This window comes from Salminus brasiliensis, chromosome 18 (assembly GCF_030463535.1).
Source record: "Salminus brasiliensis chromosome 18, fSalBra1.hap2, whole genome shotgun sequence".
NCBI lineage: Eukaryota > Metazoa > Chordata > Actinopteri > Characiformes > Bryconidae > Salminus > Salminus brasiliensis.
Genome location: NC_132895.1, coordinates 6,521,251 through 6,539,212, shown reverse-complemented (window position 1 = coordinate 6,539,212; position 17,962 = coordinate 6,521,251). Strand labels below are relative to the sequence as shown.

Here is a 17,962-nt window from a genome sequence, read left to right as displayed (position 1 = left end):
TCATATCAGCACCTGGTTTGGTGGTAAATCAGTGCTTAATGATGGTAAATCAGGTGAGCTGCTGCTGCTGCTGCTGCTGCTGCTGCTGCTTCTGCTTCTGCTGCTGATGTTGAACACATGCTCCACGCTGTGCTGGCTGGACTGGGGGGCGTCCAGGAGAAACCTGGAACCAAGCTCTGTTCTTCAGACTAGCTCACAAGATCTCACCCACTTTCTACTTTTAGAATGAGAAGCTCTTGTTCCTTTTTACTGGATTTATGTTCACCTGCATCTGTTCTGATGAGATCTGGAGTTTCTACAGTAAAATCTCTCATTGACGAGAGAAATGCTTTTAAATTAGGCACTTAGGTGCCTGTACATCAGCCTATTAGGTCCATATATGAAACCTTTCAGAACAGGGTCAACGACATCTTAAAAAAGAGGGTTCTTCAGGGGTTCCTTAGTAAAGGCGATGTCTACACACAGGGCTTTTAGAATTTAAAGAACTATTAACTAAGGGCTCCACTTTTGTCATGTCATAGAATCATGTTTACTGAGGGCATAGTACTGACCTAACTGGATCTTTTACTAGTAATAAATGAAAACTTATGGATTTATACGCTATTTGGACAAATATATTGGGACACCTGCTCATTCATTGTTTCTTCAGAAACCAGGGCAGAAGGCTTTCTACTACATTTTGGAAGAGCATTGCTGCTAGCACTTGACAGTGACAAAAGCGTGAGGTCAGGATGTTGGATGATCACCACCCCACCTCATCATCCCCAACTCCCCAACTCCCCAACTCATCCCAAAAGCATTGGATGCACCAGCCATCATTCCAGAAAACCAGGTTCTACTGCTCCACAGCTCAATGCTGGGGGGTCTTATACCCCTCTAGATCACACCTGGCATTAGGCATGATGCCAACGGGTTCATGCTTATCTGAGAGTCCTATTCTATTAGCAGTACTTCTCTACAGGAACTTGAGAAGCTGTGTGTGTGTGTGCATTTACATGACTGTGTCAACAATAGGTGCAACTTCAAGTAGCTGAATGCATTCATTAGAAGGAGTGTCCACAACTATTTGGACATGAAGTGTAGATACAGAGCTTTAAGGAACAATTTTTTCAAGGAACTAAAAAAGGTCTTTAATAGTGTTGTCCCAAAAAGAATTAAAATAATGAACATAATTGACTGGCCACTGCAAACATGTTCTTTAATCAGTGCCATAGAAGAACCACTTTGGGTTCCAAAGAAGAACCAAGCTAAGGCTTAAAGATCTTGAATTAAAGTTAAAGTAAAGATAAAATCAAGGGATAAACTGAGTACTCACATTTAAAGTCAAGTAAACCAGTTAAAAATGAACTCAATAAAAAAAAACTGAATAATGAGAACCCAGTTTATAAAAACTGACAACCTTTATTCACATGGTTATATAAACATTTCTGAAACAGATACATATATAAAATCATAATTTCACTGATGAGAACTTGAGGCTCTTAAACAGATCCAAATATAGTATAAAAGTAGCAGAGAAATGAGAGGGGGAACGGAAGGAAAACAAATACAAATTACCACTAGCTAAAGTCCACAACAGCTCCCCTGTATAACTCTTATGAACAGTGGCAGTCAATGAATAAAACCCGAGCTCCGTGCCGCCAAGTTCAAGCAGAAAGATGCATGAACAAAATTCTTGGCTAGATGAAAGGATCCACACTTAGCATAATGTTTGGGCTCAACAAATTGGGTGTAGAAGAGCTTCTTATGAGAGGAGATGTATATTAAAATGTGTTGCGATGCGCCGCAGCATTACCTTAAATAAAAGTAAGGGAGATAATCCGGATGACTGTTTAAAGCAGTTCAGCCACGGACACAAAGGTTATGAATATTGTATGGGGAGGAAAAAGAAACCTCCTTTTGAAGTGTTGAGAGAGTGCACACAAAGAGGAAGGAGGAGGGGGGCTGTAATTATTGTAGAAATGCTTTCTGACAGATCGTTATATTAAAGAAGTAGGAGGTTCCGCCAAAACACAGCTAACCTCTTCAACAGAATCAGTCTCCACCTATCAGAACTGCACACACTCACAGCGAAAGGGCAAGCTCCATTTGACAAACAGCATAAACTGCAGGGAGGGAGAAAGAAAATCTCCCGTTCAAAGTCACAGACTGTGACATTTAATCTCTGTGTTTAAAAAACAAACAAAAATACAGAATCCGCTCATTTTTATAATTCTGCAAATTGTCTGTGGACAATTTTACAGTGCCACACAATTGGCTGGACAACTGGTGTAGGGAGTGCTCGCTTGGTGTTCCAATATATGAAGTGGAAAAAACACATCTATTAAACCACTGAGAAATACAAACAGTACACTCTGACAAATACAGATGCTACAACGGTTTCTATGAGTGATGCCCTAGACCCGGGTGCTTGGGTTGTCAGATGTGTGTGAAGAACCTTTTCAAGAGGTTGATATAAAGGTTCTTCACTCTCACATGCTTCTTGATTTGGTTTATTATGGAACCAAAAATTGTTCTTCCATGGCACCTGTTTTTTACATTGTAGCTAGATCCTTTTACCACAACAAATAAGTGCCTGCTTTGTGTTCCACTATATTAGGGGTTAAAATACAGGTGATACAAAGGGTTCTTTGATTGATGCCATAGAACCCAAGTCATCAAATCCAGACCTTGAATCCAGTTTCCTTGATTGTGTTATCACTGGAAATGAAGGAAACGACTGATGTAATTGACTGGCCTTGTAGCGTCACACCTACCACGGTTCATAAAGTCGGTCCAGATTTGAAGACCTTGGTCATAGAAGGCTCACACTGGCTCTAAAAAGAGCCATTTTTGTAAGAGATGTAAATGTGAGGAAGCTTTTAAAGGTTATAAATATAACCTTATATATAAGTATATAAAGGTTCTTTACCAATTTCAAAGGTTGCTTACACTCACATTGCATTCATAATATGGTTTATTATGGAACCAAAAATGCTTATTCTATGGCATGGCTCAAAAAACCCCTTTGTAGCATCTTTATTTTTAGGTGTATATGAGGGAATAAGAACAGCTACCAAACCCATGTTACTCAGAAATACAAACAGCCCACTCTTACAAAGAAAAGTGCTAGAAAGGGTTCTATAAGCGATTCCATAGAAGATCCACATTTAGCTCCATAAAGAACCATTTTTGAAAGATATGTGTGTGAGGAATCTTTTCCAGGTTTAATGGTGATGTAAATGTTCTTAAGCAATTTAAGGGTTCTTCACCCTTGCATTTCCTTAAAAATTATTCTTGATTTCAACAAATCAAGAATCACATGATTCTTGATTTGGTTAATTATAGAACCAAAAATGGTTATTCCATGGGACCTGTATTTTAGAGTGTAACTAGATGCTTTTACCACAGCAAATAAGTGCCTGCTTTGTGTTCCAATATATTGGGGGAGCATCTACCAAACCACCGTCACAAACTGTACATTAATTAAAAATAAAGGCGCTACAACAGGTTCTTTGATTGACGCCATAGAACCCAGTTCATCAAATCCGGACCTCGAATCCAGTTTCCTAGATTTTGTAATCACTGGAAATGAAGGAAACGGCTGATGACACCTGTATTTTAGAGTGCAGCTAGATGATTTTACTACATAAAACGCAAAGTGCCTGCTTTGTGTTCCTCTATTTTGGGGGGAGCATCTACCAAACCAACGTCACAAACTGTACCTTATTAAAACTAAAGGTGCTGCAAAGGGTTCTTGGATTGACGACATAGACGAACCACTTTAGCCTCCATGAAGAACAGCTTTTTCTAAGAAATGTGTGTGAAGAACATTTTAAAGCTTTAAAGAAGTTGGTGTAAGTGTGGTGGTTCTTTACCAATTTAAATACTCACATGGAACCAAAAACCCCTTGTAGCACCTTTATTGTGTGGATCTGCTGTTACTACATAAAAGGAGTGAGTGATTCCTCTGTGTTCCAGTGTCACTCAGAAATACATACTGTGCACTATTAAAAATGAAGGTGCTATAAAGGGTTCTTCTTCTGATACTAGAGAAGAACCACTCTTGGCTCCATAAAGAACCATTTTTGTAAAAGATGGCATGTGTGTGAAGAACCTTTTTTAAAGTTGTTATGTAAAGGTTCTTGACCACTTTAAAGGTTCTTCACACATTATGAACCAAAAAGCGGTTCTTCTATGACAGATCGCTCAACTAACCCTTCGTATTTTGCTTTTACTACATAATATAAGATGAGAATGTAATGAGAATGTAACTAATACTAACTGAATGAGGGATGAGGGGGATTAATTATTTGCAATCACACAACCATCTTTATCCAGCCCAATCATCAGAGAGCTAAGCCACCACTCACATCCAGCCCTGGGGGCGAGTGATCGGCTTCAGTGACCACAGAGTAGGAGCAGGGCGCGCTGTGGGATCAAGCTGAAGATAAGAGTGAACATGACAGAGCTGAACGCCCAGCTCCGACAAGCCTTGCATCCATCTTTTATATTGTGCCACTGACCCCCATGTAGGACTAGAGGGAATAGGGTGGGTTCAAACTCCCTGGCCAATGCGTATTCCCCACGGTTCCTCAAAAAGAGGGTTAACTATATTTAACAATATGCACTCTAACCGCCCCCCTCTTAATTAAAATGAGAATCACATCTGTGGCTGGAATCCGCACCTCATTACTCTGGTATCTCATTAGAGGCCTTCCCCTTGGGAGGGACCGAACCAGTCTTAAAACACACTTTTACCTCCATCTCTCGCTGCATCTCCTTCTCTCCCTCTCTCTCTCTCTCTCTCTTGTGCATGCCTTCTTCTCTCTCTCATCTTTTCCTCCCTCCTCATTCCGCCTATATAAAGTTCTCATCTGAAGAGGGAAGGCTGCGTCTCACGGAAATGTTTCCAAAGCCAATTAAGAATAGGAAACAACACAATGAGGCTCCAAGGAAGCATGCATATCCATGGCAAAAAAAAAGGTAGTGTATCATAGCAGCACAAGATCAATCCCTGGGACGACAGAAAATGAGTTTCAAATAGGAAAAGCAAAAAGTAAGGATCTGTGGATGGAGGAGAGCCGTCACCCCATTCCTGTTTGCCTACCAGAGCTGACCTTCTCTACACTACAGAAGGAGGAAGTAAAAACTGCAGTAGAGCTGAGGCTCTGAGGGGAAGGAGGGGGAAGACAAAATTGTAATTTTACAGTACTGGTTTGAGGTCAGATCAGATTTCAGATCACGCTCCTGCTGTTTTGGGTACAAAAGTAAAAAAAAAAACAAAAAAAAAAACAGGTTCCATACAGTTTATTTTGCATCCATTCAGAAAAGCGTGCATTTTAGCAGCCTTGAGCAGTACTGTAGTGACCTCTGTCCTCGATTAGGCCATTCTGTCAGAGCAGCGGCGAGTCACAGAACGTACACGGCCCCTGCAGGATCTTCTTAACCCAGTCTGGATCTATAAGGAGAGCACAGGGAGTGGAAACCTAAGTAAGGCATTTGACGTGACGCAAGAACCATCCGTAACAAATACAACACTGCAATCAAATTGGTGTGTTCTGTGATTGAGTTTCACTGCTAGGGCTCACCTTGTCACCCACCCGTCCTGTCACAATGCAAGCCCAGAGTTGGGGTTTCGTTAGTTAATGCATGTTTAATGAGAGCTGTGTGTGTGTGTGTGTGTGTGTGTGTGTGTGTGTGTGTGTGTTTGTGTGCTCCTGCTATCGTGTAATATTATGCGTGGGGTAAGTGTGTTGGCGTGAGGTTTTAAAGGTAGGGTCAATGTGCTGGTGTAACATTTTAGAGGCAGTGTGATTGGACATATGATGTACACTGAACCTTCCTTAACAACCACACAGCAAGGTTTGCAGACAACTTCTTAAATAAAGGGTATTAATAGAGGATGGTGGATTGCATTCAGCCACAATAGCATTAGGAGCCAGGTACTAATGTTGTATAATGCTGCCTTTTATTTTGAAAGAAATTATAAATGAGCAGGTGTCCCAATACTTTTGTCCATATAGTTTATTAAAGGATGTTTAAAGATGCAGGGATGGGAATCCCCACTCCTGGAAGGCTGGATTCAGTGAAAGTTCCTGCTCAAACACACCTGATTCAGCTCAACAGCTAATTACCAAGTTCAGCAGCCCCGAGTTCCTCACCTGCTTTAGAGTCTGTTTCAGAGTCTGTTTCAGTGTGTTGGTGTAGATTTCAGAGGCAGGTTAAATGCGATTAGTGCAAGATATTGGGGATAGGGTAGATGTTTAATATGTAATATATTTAGCTGAACCTTTACATCAGAAGTTGTTTTGTTAAGAGCTGATTCATGCAGGAGTTGCCAAATGTTGAAGCTACCTGCTATAATAGGTAGAGATGTCCAAAGTGTGTTTTAATGCACCAGGGGATGAGTAGAAAATAATAGATAGTAGGGCTGCAAAATTCCAGGAATTTTCAAAGTTTGAAAATTTATCATGGGAATTAACAGGTAATTAATTTGACTTTTCTAAGATAAAGGTGAGAAACATATATAGTTGGAAGCATAATCTTGGATAAAATAATTAAGTTATGATACCAAAACAATAGCAAAGCTGCTCCTCAATCCCAGGCACGAAGCACATTAAACACTGGGCAGGGCTGTTCACTGTTCATTTGACTTTTTTGATTGAACTTTTGATTGCTCAATGAAAGATTAAAAAAATTATAAACGTCTGCTTTGCAACTAACTAGGTGTCATAGTAATTATTATTAATTATTTGTATTGTTATGCCTTCCTGTCTACACAGGACATTGATGACAGTGATGCCTAGTTCCTTTAAAAGAACCAATATTTCCTATTAATTCCAATACATTCCCAGAAATTCACAAGTTTACATTTTAGAATATTTCCAAAGTTCCCGAGCTAAAGTTCCCATGGAAAGTTACCGGTAATTGACTGGAAATTTATCTGAAGTTTTTAACCTTAATAGATAGTATAGAAAAGTATTATTATGGTGTTTTTGAAAAGCATTATCTGCATGAGTGTGTTCCTTGTACATGCATGCTGTGTGGTTTTTCAGGCTGTGCTGATGTGTGGAATTAGAGGTTGTTTTAGGAATGACCACCGAGTAGGACTGGGCTTACCCTCAGGTTGTGGCTCTGAAGCTACACTGTCCTGCAGCAGACAGCGGCGATACGTCACACTCTGACAAACCTGATAAGACCGCGCACACCTGAGAAAGAGAGAAAGAAGGAGGGGCATAGATGAGAAATTAGACTGAGGAAATGCTCAAGGAAACCTCCAGCCTTGGTTTCAACTGGCTGGACCAACTGCAGCCAGCACTTTCCTGTGTTGACCATTAGGGGCAGTATACGCCATTCAATCCTTCAGGGCTGCCAGTCTAATATCATCATTTGTAAATTTTGCAGTAGAGTATGGGGCATCAAGGCAGATGTGTAATACTTCGATTAAAAAAAATATGTATTTTAAGTATTTCTATGGGTCATAATAGGCCTGTGGTCCTGCGTGGTTTTAATACTGTATATGCAGAGTTGTATGTATTGTTCTACAAAAATAAATGCACTAATCAGCAGTACTCAGTGCTGACATCACAGAAGGGTGTATATGGACTTGGGACCTCAAAGGTTAGAAGATTTCTGACTTTTCTACTAAATTTACTGCTAAATAGAATGACACCATTACTACTTATTATTTTAGAAAAGCTCAGGAGTTATTGAACATCAGCACATCTGTGTTAGCAATGGGCGAAACGTTAAGTAGCTCAATACATTCCTTAGAAGGGATGTCAACAAACTTTTGGACATATAGTCCATTTCAATAACCACCTTTCTCATATAGTGTGCTGCTTTTAGGCTACGTTATATTGCCACAAAGATGTGTAGACTCAACAGGGCTGGTAGTTATCTAGATTAACTGATCCCAATCAAACTTTCTTCATTGTGTAAATAAGGTGGCAATTACTTTTCATGCAGAGTTTATGTGTTTTTAATAATGCTTTTCCTTATAGACATACAAAAATCAAATAAATTAGGAAAGGGAAAATAAATTTTCCCGGCGCTGTACCACACAGAGGCAAATGTGTTTATATTTTCAGTAATATAATCCGATTTTGTGTGTCACATGGCCCCCAATAGGGTACGAATGATGAGTGAAACATGGCGAGGCTGTGTGGAAAAACAGTCTTACCATAGACAGTAATCATGTAGTCATGTCCTACCTGAGCCAAATGTGTCCGTTACTGCATACAGCCTGCTTGCGGTCAGTAAAGGGCAAGATCTCTTTACACAGGGTGCAGTGCTCGGGAAACGTCTGCTTGTTCATCTTGTTCATTATGTGACCAATCAGAACCTGGGGAGGGGGCGAGAACATGACAGACTGGGCATAAACCATGCACTGTTTACTAGCCACTGAAAGCCATTTCCGAGCAGCCTGGATATTCTGTTTTCTATTTATTACCTATTCCATCGCTGTAGATATGCTGGGATCCAGCGTGTGAGCTGCATCCTCCATTAGCACACATTTTTCTGTTGTGCTTCCTTATTTCCCCAGAGTTTCTTTGCATTAGATTATTAGTTTTTTTGAGCAAACACAGTTGAAACACATCACCATCTTTAAATAAAGTCCACGTATTACTGTTTACAGCCTACCTGCCCTTTTTCTTTATAACTGCAAAGCTTTACAGTACAAATCTAATGCCGCAGCTATATTTGAGATTAACCTTTATACTAATATGTGGAAGGATTAGGATTCCTATAATAACAGAACTCATAAAATATAAATTTAATGACATAAGTATGTGCATTATGTGTTATAACTTAGACTGCCTTTCTTAGACTGACATTCCTGTTGTAAGATAAAGTTTGATACACATGGTAGTGTCAGAGTTGCTGTATTTAAGTTTTAATTTATGTGACACCTCAGAGGTTTCTGCAGGTCACACTGGTGACGTTTTGTGTGGCATCAGTAGAAATCGGTAGTTTTTTTTTGCTCGACTCAACAAGCCACCCCCAGATGAAGTATATAAGAACAACACAGGCTAAATGATCAGTATAGCATGTAAATAGCATTCAAAATCCACCTCTAGCATGAGAGTAACATACTATGAAGAGTGAAGACTAATCTCTTGTTCACATTAATTATCTCCTCATTTAAATGTAATAAGATAAAAAGAAAATGATGAAACAGGACTGAAGACTACATTCTCCTACAAAGGGTAGAAAGCAAATTTCATGGTTCTGTCAATCATGGCAAGTCTCCCAGGCCTGAAGCAATAGAGCATTCCCACAGCATCACACTACCACCACCATGTCTGACAGATATTATCATTATTATTATTATATATCATTATATATCCACTTCCAGTTTGTCTTGTGACTCATTATTTTCATCTTGGTTGGGAGCTGTTTTCACCTCTGAGCTCTACCATGGATATAGTTTTCACACAGTGGCTTCCCAATTGTGGCGTTAATGGAAATCTGTACTTTACTTACTTGCTGTAGATATTTGTAGGTGTGGTCATATTTCAATATTTCCATGATTGTAATATGATTACTAGGAGTGTAATGGTACACAAAAGTGACAGTTCCCTTCACACTGAAGTTTGGACCTCACAAAAGTACCATTACCATAGCGATACTCATTACACTAACCCACTACAATTCTTACAGTACTATGCAAACCCAAACCGCACTTACTTAAAGCTTACAGCTTAAGCTTAATGCCACAGTGTTGATACATACAATACAAACAACATTGACTAAAACTGAGTGAATTATAGTGGAGTTGGAGCGAAACAGCTGCAGTTTCCTTTTACTTTTACCAATTTCTGCAGCGAAAGACAGAACGCGTCGGAGGAGAGTACAGGAGGTTGAATTTTCTGCCCTTTTTTAGGCCACTGAGACACGAGTGAGGTTCCATGTTTAACTTCATGTAAAAGTGGTGGCAAAGGCGGAAATACGATGCTACCAATCAGACTAAGCACAATTGCCTGCGTCACTACGACACCTAGTTTCATTGCTAGTGAGGTGTGCGTCAGGTTATGGTGACGCAGTATTGACGCAGAAGCATAAAGAGGCCTTTACCATGGATTTTATATACGACTGTGTGCACTAAACCATGACGTATGAACACACCTATCCGTACACCACTAATAATTCACAATGATGCCTATATTCTGCACAGATGCACATGCAGTACTGTTCACATTCAAAGATTCTCAGTTTTTACTTGCTTAAAAGAAATCTAAATGCTCGGGCCAGATTGGGACCAGAAGGTCACTGGTTCGTTCCCCAGGACCAAAATTCATGGCTGAGGTGTCCTTGGGTACCTGCTATGGCTGCCCGCAGCTCCGGGTGTGTGCTCTCATTGCCCTAATAACTAGTACTGCCACAGAGGATCTTGTAGGTTCTGAAAGTACAATATTGAGTCCATTTTTATCATTTAGTTATTTATCAAAAATATTACCCGACTGATCATCAAAACAATCAACAGACTACCTGATAGGAAATCTAATCAAGTGACCACCCTCAACACGCAAATGTGTAACATTTGCTGTAGGATACAACCATTTGTTGCAGTGAGCCATTCTCAGGTCTCTCACCTTCGCTGCTCGGTCTTCATTGGTGGGATCATTGGAGAGAAAGTCACAGAGCCCTTTGGTGGGGATGCAGGTGTTCTCAGTGATGAGTGTGTGGAGATACACCTCTCCCAGCACCCTCTTCATGTGCTCACGTGTCAGGTGGGACTCTACCTCTTCAATCCAGGCTGTAATCTCATTCATCTGCTCTTCACAGCTCTCTCCCTTAGCCTCGCTCTGCTTGGGCTCCTCCAGCGTGGAGGTCTCGGACATCTGACTTACTTCCCCCTGCTCGGCCTCCTCTCCACCTGCCTCCTCTTCGCCCAAAAACACCTTACTGTCCTGGTGCAAGGGTTTCCAGAGTGCCTCTGTTGGCACCTTCTGCATGGACTGGTAGAGAATGCGAAGGAGGAAGAGCTTGAAGCGCCAAAGGTACATTGAGCCTGTGGTGTGCACTTTGTCGTCCAGCTCATCCTGGAGAAAGGGAGGGATGCACTTGTCCTTCAGCACCCGCCAGCGAATCAGGTCAAGCAGGTCAGTCTGCCGGTACAGGCTCTGCACCTGTGACTCCAGGAGCTCGGCTGCAGCCTCGTCCGGTGTCTTAAGTGTGATGAACTGCACCTGGATATCGGAGGGCATGCAGATATATTATTCACCAGTAACTGGTACCAATAATTGGACAACTGTATTAATTAAAATAATTAAAATATTAACATAAGAATCACAATGTGAATCTGAATACCAGCCATGATCATTTATATTCAAATAAGAAAGACATAAAAAATCCACTATATGGACAAATGTATTGGGACACTGGTTTCTTCTAAAATCAAGGGTATATTAAAGAGTCCTGTCTTGTCCCTACAGAGACAAATTGCCAATACAGTAGGGCTATATGGAGCAGTTAAACATGAACCTATTGGCATCATGCCTAATGCCAGGTGTGGGCTAGAGGGGTATAAAGCCCCCCAGCATTAAGCTGTGGGGCAGTGGAAGAACAGTGTTCTCTGGAATGATGGATGGTGCTCCATCCAATACTTTTGGGATGAGTTTGGGAATTTGAAATGACACTACCTGGTAGTTGCGGGTCACTGGGTGCAGGCCGTTGGTCATGCCCTCAGTAGAGGCCAGAGCCAGGTAGGCTCCATTAGGGCTGACGGAGATGCCGTGTATCCTCTGGCCAAGCACTCCCTCAGGCAGGGTTATCTCCTCCTGCTTGAACACAACTGCCAAGTCTGTAAAGACTGGGGTGAGTTTCTTCACCGTTCCATCCATGGAGCAAGTGAAGATGGAGCCCCCGTTCCGACTGGTGCTCATGGACGTAATAGGCATGGAATGAAGGCCGGTCACGTGGGAGTTGTGAACATTCAGACCAGCTTTGGAGATGAGCAGGAGACACCAGAACACATAAGAGCCTCGTGCCGCCACCACCAAGCTACAGTTACACTTCTGGTGTGGATGGAAAAGTGAAACACACTTGATGTTGTGCACCGGGATCTGGTCCGTCTCCTGCCACAGAACTACCGGCTGCCTGAGGGTGAAGTAGCCTTTTACTGCTTTCAGGTTTACAGGCAGGATTTTGACCGGGCCTACTGAGCTGCCCACGATCAGGCCGCTCATCTTGCGCCCTCCGTGCTCATACTCCCACCAAGCCAGCACGCTAGGCGACGACACACCAGATTTAATGGTGTTGCAAGAGACCACCGAACCCTTTCCCTGCATGGGAAGGCGGAACTGCCACACTACCAGGTCCCCGTTCTCCATCAGCACTGCCAGCAGGACCGTGCCGATGTCTTTACATGCGTTATTGCTCTGGACCTGCTGCGTGTTGCACAAACTGGACCACTCCATGCGCACAGGCATCTGCATGCGGTATCTTCTCTGCAGCTCACTGGGGTCCTCAAGCGAGGTCTGAGGAGCATCCCCATTCTCCACTGAGTAGTTCCTGGACTTCAGCATCTCCCCATAAAGCTCGGTGAGGTCCAGGAGCTGCGTCCACTGCAAACGTTTGTGGCTGCTGTGAATGGTGAGGCGACAGTCTAGCGTCAGACAGGCCAGGAGGCAGCGACCGTTCACGTCACAGCCAAGGGGCGACCAGCTGGTGTACTTCACACCCTGCAAAGGCCCACCATGGGGATTTATGACTCTGTCCATCAGAAATGGCTGCCTTACAGTTGGATCATTACACTTCTCCAAGTTCTCTTTGGCTTTCTGCACTTTGTCCTCTGGACCCACCTGTTAAAACACAAGGCAGATGATGCTGAAAAGGTTAGAAGAAACCTTCCAAGCTGTTTTCTTGATCTAGACAGAGTTTTGTGGTGATGTGGTCCACAGAAGATTTACAGATGAACACTGATGATGCAGAATGCAAATAAATTAGATTTGAACATCTAATGAAGCTTTATTTCACATGATAACTACACATAACCCCACAATAGGAACATGCCTAGTCAGTCAAACACATTCCCACCCATAGGCTATACTTGGGTGCGCCCTCAAATTTCTAGTTTGTCATATTTGAGCAAATTCACACACAGTGTCACTGAAAGCCTCACTCCCTTTCCCTGTGGTCATCTCCACAACCTACACCTTCACTTTAGCCAAGTGCATGAGGTGCATCTAAACATAAATCAACACAAAAGGTTCAACACTGACTTATTTGGTGGCTTTTTTGCATGAATTTGGATATCCATACATTTAATATGCTCCCACAGTGCTCCATCCAAACAGCAGAGGAACCATCCACCAGCTAGAACGATGCAAGTCAGGGCTGCACAATAAAAGCTCTGGGAGAGCTGGGATTGGTCAGGATGCTCCCATCAGACAACAATCACCATCCTATACAAACATTATTGCAGTAATAATTAATAATGTTTGTATAGGATGGTGATTGTTGTCTGATGGGAGCATCCTGACCAATCCCAGCCCTCCCAGAGCTTTTAGATCAAGCAAGGCATCCAATTACTTCGGATCACTGAGATCTTTAACCAAGATAAGTGCAAGTATTTATAGTCAGCTGCTCTTTTTTTAATTTTTTAATAATCAAAAAAATCAATGACATTAACACACAGTTTGTCAGATGTGAAGGCTGTCAGTCAGTCCAGTTACATGCATGTATAATCCAATGATGTGTAATCATAGAAAGAAAAACGACAGAAAAACACTCATCATGCTAGAAGGGTACAAAGCCCCCAGAATTGGGCTGTGGAACTGTGCTGTCTGAAGTGATGGAGCTCTGTCTGCAAACTTTTGGACATGTTGTGCAGCTCACCATTGGCTAAAGAGCTTATTTACGGGACACACTGTGGATGCTGGAGGTTAAATGGGGGGGGTGCCACGGAAATACCTTGAGCTCGTAGGCGGACTGGTGGAGGGGGATGTGGGTTCGGTGCAGCACTAAGTCCGGCGCGGAGCTCTGCAGGTCAGGGACCAGCTCCACGACCGACACGCTGCCGCTGGTGGACGCGGCGAGCCGGTGGTCGTCCGACCAGGTCAGCGGCTCCAGACCGCTCACTGGATTCAGCAGCTTAAGCGCCGGGTCCCTCCTGACCACGGGACCGAGCTGAGCCCAGAAATCGCCCTCCTTGGCCGGTTCGTCTCCGCGGCTCGGTTCTGCAGAAGCCATTTTCACACAGGAAAAACAAACCCACCGCTCCAGGAAGTGGCGGCAGCAGAGGGGGAGGGGCTTAGAGAGCGCGCCGCTGAAATCCGGCTGAGTTGCCAGATTGGGTTTAAAAACTCCTCTAACAAGAACACGGCGGGGTCGTGGGTTGCCAGATTTAGCTACAACTAAATTTCACGTAACAAGAAAATGGCAAGAAAGCTGCTGGAATCCGGATGGATAGCCAGGATATAGGGAGTACACTTTAAATAAAATGTATACTTATTATTTAATAAAATATTACGTTTAACAAGAAAATGGCAAGATGGTTACATTTAATAATAAATCGATACATTTAGCATATCTATATAAATACACCTGTAACAAGAACACTAGCTACAGAAAGACGGCTAAAATCTGATGGGTTGCCAGATTGACAAGAAGGTGGCTAACTGATACCTAAGTTGCCAGATTTATAATAAATATCCCAGAAACAAGAAAACAGCAAAATGGCTGAGTTGCCAGATTCCTAAAAAATCCTCAATAACAAGAACACACCAATAAGGTGGCTGAAATCACATTGGGTTGCCAGATGCATAATATATAATAACTAAAATAAATAAAGGCTGATCAAATCTGACCCTCTTACTAGAGGGCCTCTCACAGCTGCTGGAACACAAACGGGTTACTGTATTTATTATAAATAGCCCTGGAGGTTTAAGAAAATATGGCAAGTGCTGCAAGATATTCACAAAAGAATACCAAACAAATTAAATATTTGATTTCAGGAACAAAGATAAGCCAAAGAGCTGCTAAATATTAAATACGTTGCTACAGTGAGGAGCAATACATTCAATATGTTAATCCAGGGTGAAAGATACGTAAGAGGTTGTGGTTGGTGTGGTGCAACAGATAACACCACTACCTGCCACTGAGCTACCACACCATGTGGGAGACTGGGGTTCGATTCCCGGTCTGGGTGACTATGCTGCGCTACACCAATAAGAGTCCTTGGGCAAGACTCCTAACACTACACTGGTCCACCTCTGTTATACCAGTAACCTTGTAAGTCGCTCTGGATAAGATCGTCAGCTAAATGCCATAAATGTAAATGTAAGAGGAATATTAAATATATATTTTATGGGAAGACAGGTCATCAAGTGAGGCAGATCATCAGGTGTTAAGTAATTATCTCAAACAATTTAAACCATAAAAACAACCATATAAAACAGGTCTTTTTTTATAAGTAATGTTAACATACTCAGTTATTGGCTATATATCATTGCATATTATAGGCTAAATTAACCTTGCTTGGCTGCCAATGAGCTCTCATGTTACTGATTACTGAGGCTTCTGATTGGACATGTTTCAATCAGGCTTCTAAAATGTTTGCAAACTTAGATTATTTAACTGTTTTTTTAAGCAAACTGAAGCAGTTGTGGCTCAGCAGTGATGCTTGCTGTGTTACTGATCACAGGGTCTTTTGGGTCCTTGAGTAAGGCCTTGAACCCTCTCTACTCCAGGAGTGCTATAGCATGGATGACCCTGTGCTTTCAATGGTGGAATATGCAAGAATTTCTTTTAGCTGTTGTACAAGTATATATAAGCATACTGACCATAAATGTACTTAATGTGCTTAACTTACATAAACAATGAAATGACACTGAGTGTAATTGCTGATTGCCGAAATAGCAAGAACCGGCATAGAGCGCAGACTGATATTTGTCATCTGTGGACACCATGGCTTAATTTATTGAAAAAATGACACCATTTATCTCAGGTCAGGAAGAGACAGGTGAGAGATCATTAATTGTTGTGAGCATATGATGCCTATCAGGAGAGCTAGCTGAGGGATTTGACATGAGTGCACCCAGGACAGTTAAAAAACTGCACAACTACAAATCAGTGGCAACACTTTATCTATAACACATGCATAAGCATTATTGCACTTTGTCCACTTTGTCTGTGTGTTAAAATACAGGACAATGCCAATGAGACATTTAGTTTGGGGGAATCAGAGTGAATTACAGAACTGATAGATGGTGTTTCTTAATTAGGCTTATGACGTATAAGGTCTGTTAACTGGTAATGATACATATAAATGGAAATAGATGCCCATCACTTCAGTTTAAGCATACTAATTATTCCTGTTCAGGGTCATGGTAGGCCCAGAGCCTACCCAAAAGGACTTTGCAGGAATACCCCCTGGACAGGGCCCAAGTCCACTGCAGGGTACCACATACACCCATTCACTCACAGCTAGAAGAAATTTAGCATAGCCAGTTCACAGAGCATGTGTGTTTCGGGAGCAAACTCACACAGATACATCAAACTCCTCACACAGGAATCCAACATACAACTTCAGGCCCCAGAAGCGATGCAGTACACACACTACTGGCTACTGGACATTGATGCTTTAATGACATCCCAGCTTTTGCTGGTAGCTGGTTTCAGAGGCGGACTTTGATAGTCAATGGGGTTGAAAAGCTGGCCACCCAGGAGAAAACTGTACCCTTAGGTCTTGACCAGCATAGGGTATGTTTCAGGTTTGATGGATTCACTGGTCTCCTAGCATGACCAACCTTAAGCAAGCTGGTTGTCAAACTGGTAATAGGGTGGCTGATTGACTAGTCCAGGTCAAGCTGGACAGGTTGGTTGATCCTGATGGTTGACTACTAGCTTGGTCAGGTGGGTCATGCTGGTAGACCAGCTAATTCATGAAATTTAAATAAAAACTCACTCCATGCTGGTCCTTTTAGCAGGGATATCATCTAATATTTTGCTAAAACTGGTATAACTGTTCATAAATACTCATGTTTTACTTTTAAAATGTATTATTATGTACTCCCTATGCGTATGAGCCTTTATGGCTAGCTTAGCTGGTTTAAAAATGAAGAAACTTTGCATGTTTTTCTGTCCTCGCCAGGCTCCACAACGGCCTGGTTTCATTAAAACTCTCTGAATCCAGTCCCGGACGATGTACTGCACTGAATGAATTGTGTTGTCAGAAGTATTTAGCGATCCAGAGGTTTCTTTTGTAATCAAACAAATTGTTACAAATCTGTGAGACAAATATGTAATGGTGGCACAAATATTTTAATCTCCCCCCTTTCTGTCATTTGTTTCAATAATCGGATAAATAAGTAAATGGGGACCTCAGTGTATTATAATCTTAATGAAGCATGTATGGTATGAATATTTCAGAGGCCTGCTGTGCAGCGTTCGCGGGATTTGACTCAGGATGATCTCTTCTAGACGCGTGTGGAATTGTTGGATTAAACATTCATCAGTTCTTGTCTCTTAGATTCTTTTCCTGCATCTGAGCAGGCCTAGTCCTACAGGACCACGCGGCTTATCGGATTACGTGTTACAAACCTTAGCCGAGGCATCCTTCGGTATTCATATGCTATTTGTACCTGGGTAATTGTCTGAGCTGTTTTGGATTTGCACTCGCTAATTCTAATAGTTCATTAGGAGTATGAGATCATTCCTTTCTTTTTTATCCTTTAACCCTTTAATAGTCCCACTAAGAAATACATTTGTGAAAAATATGTATTGGTAAAATTTCAGACAACCTATTCAGAAAACAGATGCGCAAGTCAACCAGCCGGTTGACTCGCCCAATTAGGGTAATTCTAGGCATGAACTAACAAGTATGACGTATGGGGTGAGCAATGTGGTAAAAATGTTATATCACAATATTTAAAACTAATTTCACAATACACATGTACTTTGACATGTAGACAAACTGCTTCAGTAGCGACAGATTCTTAAAACTGCTAATCAAATTCTCTCCCATACTACAGTG

General features: G+C 41.9%; 1 protein-coding gene across 1 annotated transcript; it reads right to left on the bottom strand.

Annotated features, from left to right (window-relative positions):
- Nucleotides 1–1,400: 1,400 nt before the first annotated feature.
- gtf3c4 (general transcription factor IIIC, polypeptide 4) lies at nucleotides 1,401–14,178 on the bottom strand. Its single transcript, XM_072662426.1, has 6 exons — nucleotides 13,900–14,178; nucleotides 11,628–12,788; nucleotides 10,578–11,174; nucleotides 8,196–8,326; nucleotides 7,102–7,190; nucleotides 1,401–5,440 (listed from the first exon to the last, which is right to left on the bottom strand). The coding sequence occupies exons 1-6, from the start codon at nucleotides 14,176–14,178 to the stop codon at nucleotides 5,376–5,378; spliced, it is 2,322 nt and encodes a 773-aa protein (XP_072518527.1). The 3' UTR covers nucleotides 1,401–5,375.
- Between the last annotated feature and the right edge of the window lie 3,784 nt (nucleotides 14,179–17,962).